General features: G+C 42.3%; 1 protein-coding gene across 3 annotated transcripts in view; it reads right to left on the reverse strand.

Annotated features, from left to right (window-relative positions):
• MCF2L2 (MCF.2 cell line derived transforming sequence-like 2) overlaps positions 1-8,333 on the reverse strand; it is a 256,218-nt gene that overhangs the window by 139,497 nt on the left and 108,388 nt on the right. For all 3 annotated transcript variants that reach the window (XM_017860626.1, XM_017860625.1, XM_017860624.1), the window contains exon 6: positions 3,155-3,271. In XM_017860626.1, coding sequence (XP_017716115.1) covers positions 3,155-3,271 — 117 coding nt within the window. The remainder of the gene's footprint in view (positions 1-3,154; positions 3,272-8,333) is intronic.

An 8,333-nucleotide genomic window follows, 5' to 3' on the forward strand; every position in this document is an offset into this window, starting at 1 on the left:
CTTATTTCTTGTTTTTTTTTTTTTTTTTTTTTTTTTGAGATGGAGTTTTGCTCTTGTTGCTCGGGCTGGAGTGCAATGGCGTGATCTCAGCTCACTGCAACCTCCGCCTGCTGGGTTCAAGCGATTCTCCTGCCTCAGCCTCCTGAGTAGGTGGGATTACAGGCAACTGCCACCACGCCCAGCTAATTTTTCATACATTTAGTAGAGACAGGGTTTCACCATGTTGTCCAGGCTGGTCTTGAATCCCTGAGCTCAGGTGATCTGCCTGCCTCAGCCTCCCAAAGTGCTGGGATTACAGGCGTGAGCCACCGCGCCCAGTCGAGTGTAGCCACTTTCATCAATGATCTTAGCTAGATCTTCTGGATAACTTGCTGCAGCTTCTCTATCAGCACCTTGCACTTGTATGTTACAGAGAAGAATTCCTCCCTCAAACCTCACAAACCAACCCCTGCTAGCTTCAGGCTTTTCTTCTGCAGCTTCTTCACCTCTCTCAACCTTAATAGAATTGAAGAGAGTTAGGGCCTTGCTCCGGATTAGGCTTTGGCTTAAAGAAATGTTGTGGGTGGTTTGATACTCTATCCAGGCCCAGACCACTAAAACTTTCTCCGTATCAGCAAAGAAAGCTATTTGCTTTCTTATCGTTCATGTATTCGCTGGAGTAGCATTTTTAGTTTCCTTTAAGAACTTTTCCTTTGCATTCACAACTAGGCGAACTGGCTAGGCTAAGAGGCCTAGCTTTCTGCCCATCTCAACTTTTGACATGCCTTCCTCATTAAGGTTAATCATTTCAAGCTTTTGATTTAAAGTAAGATACGCCATTCTTCCTTTCACTTGAATACTTAGAGGTCATTGTAAGGGAATTAATTGGCCTAATTTCAATATTGTTCTGTCTTGGAGAGTAGGGAGGCCCAGGAGAGGGAGAAAGACAGTTGAGGACCAGTTGGTGGAGCAGTCAGAACACACACAACATATATCCATTAAGTTCACTGTCTTACATGAATGCAGTTTTTGGCACCCCAAAACAATTACAATAGTAACACCAAAGATTGCTGACCACAGGTCACTGTTACAAATATAACAATTGGCCAGGCATGGTGGCTCACATCTGTAATCCCAGAACTTTGGGAGGCTGAGGCGGGCAGATCACTTGAGGTCAGGAATTCGAGACCAGCCTGGCCAACATGGTGAAACCTTGTCTCTACTAAAAATACCAAAATTAGCTGGGCATGGTGGCGCATGCCTGTAATCCCAGTTACTGAGGAGGCTGAAGCAGGAGAATTGCTTGAACCCGGGAGGCTGAGGTTGCAGTGAGCTGAGATCACACCATTGTACTCCAGTCTGGGTGACAGAGCAAGACTCTGTCTCAAAAAAAGAAAAAGAAAAGGAAACAAATATAACAATAATAATAAACTTTGAAATATTGTAAGAATTGCCAAAATTTGTCAGAGAGGCAGGAAGAGAGCACATACTGTTGGAAAAATTGTGCTGATAGAGTTGTTCAACACAAAGTTGCCACGAAACTTCAATTTTAAAAAACTGCAAATCTGCGAAGCCCACTAATGTGAAGCATAATAAAATGAGACATGACTGTATATGTGTGTATATAAAAAACATATACACAGAACAAGTAAAAGGCATGTAAAGAATATCTCTGGTCTTTCAATACTAGTTGTACTTTTTAAAGTTCACTAAAAAATGTTTAGCACATGCACAACCACAAACCATGGCTACATACTAGGCCAGGGATGGCCTATAACAAAAACAAATGGGTAATTTATAAGCAACAGAAATTGAGTTCTCACAGTTACAGTTCTGGAAGTTGGGAAGTTCAAGATCAAGGCCCCAGTGGATTTGGTGTCTGGGGGAGGTCTGTTTCTCATAAAGGACGGCTTCTGTGCCCTCACAGGGCAGAGGGGGCATGACAGCTCCCTTTAACCTCTTTTGCAAGGGCACTAACTCCATTTATGATGCCACAGCCTTCATGACTTAATACATCCCAAAAGGCCCCTCCTCTTAATGCTATCACATTGGGTTCCGACATGTGAATTTTGAGGGGACACTAACATTCAAGCCGTGACAATGAATTTTGATCTCACGTTTTCCTCAATATTACTGAAACTCCTAACTCAGCATAACAATCACCAATATCAGTAGGTAGGGAAAAGTAAAATACTATATACCAGGTGCTTTCACAGATAATACATCCCTTATTCCCCACATCAAACTTTCAGGAAGCTTTTGTTAGTCCGGGATTTCTCAGCATTGGCTCTTCACACTTTGGGCCAGATGATGCTTTGTTGTGGGAGGCTGTCTTGAGCATTGTAAGGTGTCCAGCACAGTCCCTGATGACCCACTATATACCAGTTAACTTTCCCCACTAAGTTATGACTACAAAAAAAGTCGAAAGATATTGACAAATGTGGGGGGCAGGCAAAATTATCCCCTGTAGAGTAATACTGTGTTAGTCCCATTTTAACAGAGGAAGAAAAAAGCTCAGAAATGCTTAGAAACTCACCTGACATAGACTATATGCTATTGTGACAATTTTTTAAAACTGGTTTCATCTTTGACTTTAGATCCGGGGTACATGTGCAGGTTTGTTACATGGGTATACTGCATGATGCTGAGGTTTGGGGTACAGTTGATCCTGTCACCCAGATAGTGAGCGTCATACCCAATAGTTCTACAATCCTTGTCCCCCTCCCACCTCTCACCTACAGTAGTCACCAAGGGGTGATAATATTTAAATGTAGCTTCTACTGACTTCATGGGTGTCAATATGTCTGTACCTTAGAATCACCTGGGGAGTTCTGTGGCATGTTAATGTCTAAGACCCATTCCAGATGAAGTAAATTAGTTTCTCTGAGGTATAACAGGCTATTGGTGTTTCTGGAAACTTCCCAGGTGCATTCGAAGGTAAGTGTCCCAAAATCCCCACACCAGGAGATACAATAGGGTAACGCGGTCAACAGGAGAAACCCCAGCCTTCGCCCTTCCACGCTCCTTCTTCCCCAGCCGGTGGCTGAGAAATCCCAACCACCCCAAGGTCAAGCAGTCACAGGGTGACCTCCCAGCAGTTGATGTTTAACTCCGCCACTCCATCCTCCGGAAAACAAGGAGAGACAGTGAAAAGCATGTGTCAGCTGGTACTCACAGTGCGGTGATTTACCCACTGTCCGTGGCGATATTCCAAAGTCCCCCCTAATTCCCGGGTCAGTTGGCTTTTGTCGATGTAGCCATGAAGGTCAGAGACAGAGTTTACCATGATAATCTGTAAGGTAAAAGGATAATTAAACATATTCCTCACTGATCATTAAATAAGAGTTCATTTAGATTCTATTCTTATCATAATTATATCTTATATTCTATTATTATTTAAATGATACTTCAACCTTGCCTTATCAGGCATTTATATTTAAAAATGGTTACAGCCAAGCACAGTGGCTCATGCCTGTAATCTCAGCACTTTGCAAGGCGGAGATGGGAGAATCATTTGAGGCCTGGAGTTTGAGACCAGCCAGAGCAACATAGCAAGACCCCATCACTAGAAAAATTAAAAAAAAAAAAATTAGCCGGGCACGGTGGCATGCATCTGTGGCCCCAGCTACTCAGGTGGCTAAGTCAGGAGGATTGCTTGGGCCTGGGAGGTTAAGGTTGCAGTGAGCAGTGATTGCACCATGGCACTCCAGCCTGGGTGACAGAACAAGACCCTATCTCAAAAAAAAAAAAAAAAAAAAAAAAGTTACTATATCCAGCAGGGAAATACTTTAAAGTCTCTTCCATTTTTCCCTTTTGAATGAGAAATACCAAAGTGTGGTATTGCCTGTGACGAAATGTTGACTTGGCTCAGGGAGCACAGTTCCGGGATACCTAGAAGTCAGGCCTCACTTTATGTGAATTTTCAGTCAAAAGTTCCCAAGCTAAGGTATTTTCAGCCCCCAAAATCAAGAGTTGTGCTATGGCCTGAAAGTCTACCATGAGAAATCCAATCAAAGGTGGTCGGGTAAATGTCAAAATCTAATTAGAATACAGGGAGACACACAGAGTATGCACTGAAAAGACTCACTACACTAATGTGCCCCGATGAAGAATATTGATGTGCCCCTACTTTAGCTTGCACAGAGGGGATCTGGAGGTAACAGGGCATTGGGGTTTATAAACTAGCAGTTCTGCTTATGAGCAGACACCCACACATGCAGAGAAAGCTGACGCATCCCAAATTGCCCCTTTCTATTCCTTGGTAGTAGTTCTGGCCTGGGTGTGGTTCTGGCTCACTCAGTGACTGTATCACACCCTCTACTCACTCCTAAGCAGGACAAGCACTCCTCCTCACGCCTATCTCTGAAACACATCTTTGAAACCTTTAACTGTGACATTATATTTTTTCACTCCCTGTTGATTATTTTGAAAATTAACTTTCGGTCGGAGGACATAAGAATAAGTATTAGTCAAGGAATGAATTCAGTTTGGAATGAGAATATAAATTAGAGCCCAGCCAGGTGCAGTGGTTTGCACTTGTAATCCCAGCTACTCAGGAGGCTGAGGCAGGAGGACTCCTTGGGCGCAGGAATTTGAGGCTCCAATGAGCTGTGATTGCATCCCTGCACTCCAGACTGGGTGATAAAGCGAGACCCCATCGCTTAAAAAAAAAAAAATCGTGGCCCAAAGTCTACAGGTCAAAATTATGCAACAAAACTGATTTATTCTTTCAACAGATATATACTGAACTACTAAAAAAAAGTGCCAGGTACTGAGGGATAATACTGTAAACAAGACAGACCCTGTTCTGGAGAGACTCAGGCTCCATGGGATTTGATTACTACCTATCACCACCTTAACCTTGTCAGGCCCCACGTCTTGCTCCTCCACTTCTGAAAACAGTTCGGGGCTTTTAAAATTTATCTTTATAATATGAGAATGGATTAAAAACCTGAATCTATCTGTGCCTTTCCCGCCTAAAATTTTAAACCACTTATGGGAGTTTTAAAAGGTTTTATTCTTTCTAAAATTAGAAATTTTAGGACAGGTCGTTAGAAATTATCAAGCTAAAAATGTACGTTGCTTCTTGGAATATGAGTTACTAGGATAATAATCGACATTTTAAAAAATACCCAATGTGCAACATTGTATTAGGCAAAAGTAACCTTGCACAGGGTCTGGAGTTTCAGAAACCTATCCTGCCAGGCTGCATATTTTCTGTACCATTAGGGAGGTGTGATATCCCACACTTGCCAAAACTCTGCTTTCTCATCTTAAGTTTTAGATGACCAAGAGGAATTTTAAGTTGAAAGTGAAAAGTGAAAATTAAAAACAAAGGATTATATTACAAGAATCAATACTATTAAGTATTGATCTGTAGAGTCAAAGCAATTCCATAATCAAAATCCCAGCCGACTTTTTATAGAAATTAACAAACTGATTCTAAAATTCATATAGAAATGGGAGGCCGAGACGGGCGCATCACGAGGTCAGGAGATCGAGACCATCCTGGCTAACAGGGTGAAACCCCGTCTCTACTAAAAAACACACAAAAAACTAGCTGGGCGGGTGGCGGGCGCCTGTAGTCCCAGCTACTCGGGAGGCTGAGGCAGGAGAATGGCGTGAACCCGGGAGGCGGAGATTGCAGTGAGCTGAAGATCTGGCCACTGCACTCCAGCCTGGGCGACAGAGCGAGACTCCGTCTCAAAAAAAAAAAAAAAAGAAAAAGAAATGTAAAAGACACAGAATAGGTAAAACAATTTTGTAAAAGAGGAAAAAAGTTCGATGATTCACATAAGTTTTGTCAATTTCAAAACTTATAAAATTGCAGTAAAGAAGAGTGTGGTAATGGCAAAGGATGAACAAATCGATCAATGGAAAAAAAAATAGCAATTCCTGATAGACCCACACAAATAGGATCAATTGATTTTTTTTAACTTTTTATCCTGTGAAGAGGCTGGGCACAGTGACTCACGCCTGTAATCCCAGCACTTTGAGAGGCGGAGGCGGGCAGATCACCTGTGGTCAAGAGTTTGAAACTAGCCTGGCCAACATGGCAAAACCCCGTCTCTACTAAAAATACAAAAATTAGCCGGGCGTGGTGGTGGGCGCCTTTAATGCCAGCTGCTTGGGAGGCTGAGGCAGAAGAATTGCTTGAATTCGGGAAGCGGAGGTTGCAGTGAGCCAAGATTACACCATTGTACTCCAGCCTAGGCAATGAGAGTGAAACTCTGTCTCAAAAAACAAACAAACAAACAAAACAAACCACAAACCTTTTTATCCTGCGAAGTAACTATAGATTCACAGGAAGTTGCAAAGATAATTATAGATTAATAGGAAGTTACAAAGGCAGTACAGAGAGGTCCTAGGCACCTTTCACCCTCAATGGTTACATCTTACATAATTACAGTATAATACCAAGACCAGGAATTTGATATGCTTATAATGTGTGTGTAGCTCTGTCATTTTCCCACATATGTTGTTTCCTGTACCCACCAGGACAAGCAAGATGCAAAACTGTCCATCGCCACAAAGACCTCCCTCGTGCCGCACCTTTCGGTCAACTCCCACCCCCAACATCCCTCCGTGAACTCCGGCAAACACTAATCTGATTTTTTTACAAAGGTGCAAAGGTAATTCAATGGAGAAATAATTCTATTTAGACAAATGGTGCTGAAACAACCGGACATTCATATGTAAAAATAAGAACCTTCATCCATACCTATGAAAGTAGTCAGAATCAAAACAGAGACACTAGAGACACTAGTATTAAAAAATAAATAAATAGGCCGGGCGCAGTAGCTCACGCCTGTAATCCCAGCATTTTGGGAGGCTGAGGCGGGCAGATCACGAGGTCAGGAGTTCCAGACCAGCCTGATCCACGTCTGTAATCCCAGCATTCTGGGAGGCCGAGGCGGGCAGATCACGAGGTCAGGAGTTCCAGACCAGCCTGACCAACATGGTAAAACCCTGTCTCTACTAAAAATATAAAAATTAGCAGGGCGTGGTGGCCCATGCCTGTAATCCCATCTACTTGGGAGGCTGAAGCAGGAGAATCGCTTGAACCCAGGAGGCGGAGGTTGCAGTGAGCCAAGATTGTACCATTGCGCTCCAATCTGGGTGATAAGAGTCTAAAAAAAAAAAAATAATAAACCTAACAAATAGGCCAGGGAAGACTGCAAAGAAAGGGTTCTCACACTTATATGCCTGATAACAAAACTATCACAAAAGACTTCAAAAACCACAGCCTTGCACACAGGCCATTGCAACATTTAACTGCCTGTCCAATTTCCGATTGGCATCACTCTTGTTATTGATCTTTGTAGCCAGAAATAATGATCTCAAAACAATTATGTAATGCTCCTCAAGTTCCCTTTACAAACCTTTGTCTCACTCTACCTTCCTGAATAAGCACATAGTTTACTGTGACACACATATTCCCATTTCAATGCCCTATTCCTGAATACATATTGTTTTCTTTTAGACAGCCTCTCCCTGTCTGTTATTTAGGCTGACATATCTCACATCTTATATGAAAATTAACTCAAAATGGATCATAGATGTAAACATGAAACATTAAACTTGGAAGAAAATGTAGAAGAAAACTGTGGTATAATAAGAAATTTATTTAGACTTTATCCCTGGTTCCTGGTACAGAGTTCCTAAAATCCTTACAATTTCTTAAGTGATAGGAGTATCTTTTGTTGTTTATAAGGAGCCCGTTTGGTCACACCTGAGTTTACACTAATGAGGTGACTCAGGCTGGGAACACTACATAGCCGCTGGACAGAGCTGGTTTCCAGAAAAAAACAAGTGATTATAGTTTGGAATTTTCAGCCCCACTCACTGACCTTTAGGAAGGAGAGGATTAAGCTCTATAAAAATTCTAGAACAAGGAGATTTGAGGAGCTCCCAGGTTGGTGAATACACCAAGGTATTGGAAGGGTGGTATGCTGGAGAGAGCTGGGAAGCTCTGTGTACCCCACGCACCTTGCCATATGCATCTCATTCATCTGGCTGTTACTGAGTTGTATCCTTTATAATAAACCAGTAAACATAAGTAAAGTGTTTCCCTAAGTTCTGTGAGTCATTTTAGCAAATTATAGAACCCCAGGACGAGGCTGTCGGAACTCCCCCCAATCCATAGCTGGTAGGTCAGAAGTATAGGACGCTCAGACTTAAAATTAGCATTAGCATCTGAAGTGGGGACAGTCTTGAGGGAATAAGCCCTTAACTTGTGGGATCTGATGATAACTTCAGTGTCTGAATTGAGTTGTAGAACATCTGACTGGTGTCTAGACAGTTGGAGAACTGCTTGGTGTGCGGAAAAAAAAAAAAAAAAAAAAAAAAAAAAA

The sequence above is a fragment of the Rhinopithecus bieti genome, unplaced genomic scaffold (genome assembly GCF_001698545.2).
Source record: "Rhinopithecus bieti isolate Rb0 unplaced genomic scaffold, ASM169854v2 scaffold_55189, whole genome shotgun sequence".
NCBI classification, from domain to species: domain Eukaryota; kingdom Metazoa; phylum Chordata; class Mammalia; order Primates; family Cercopithecidae; genus Rhinopithecus; species Rhinopithecus bieti.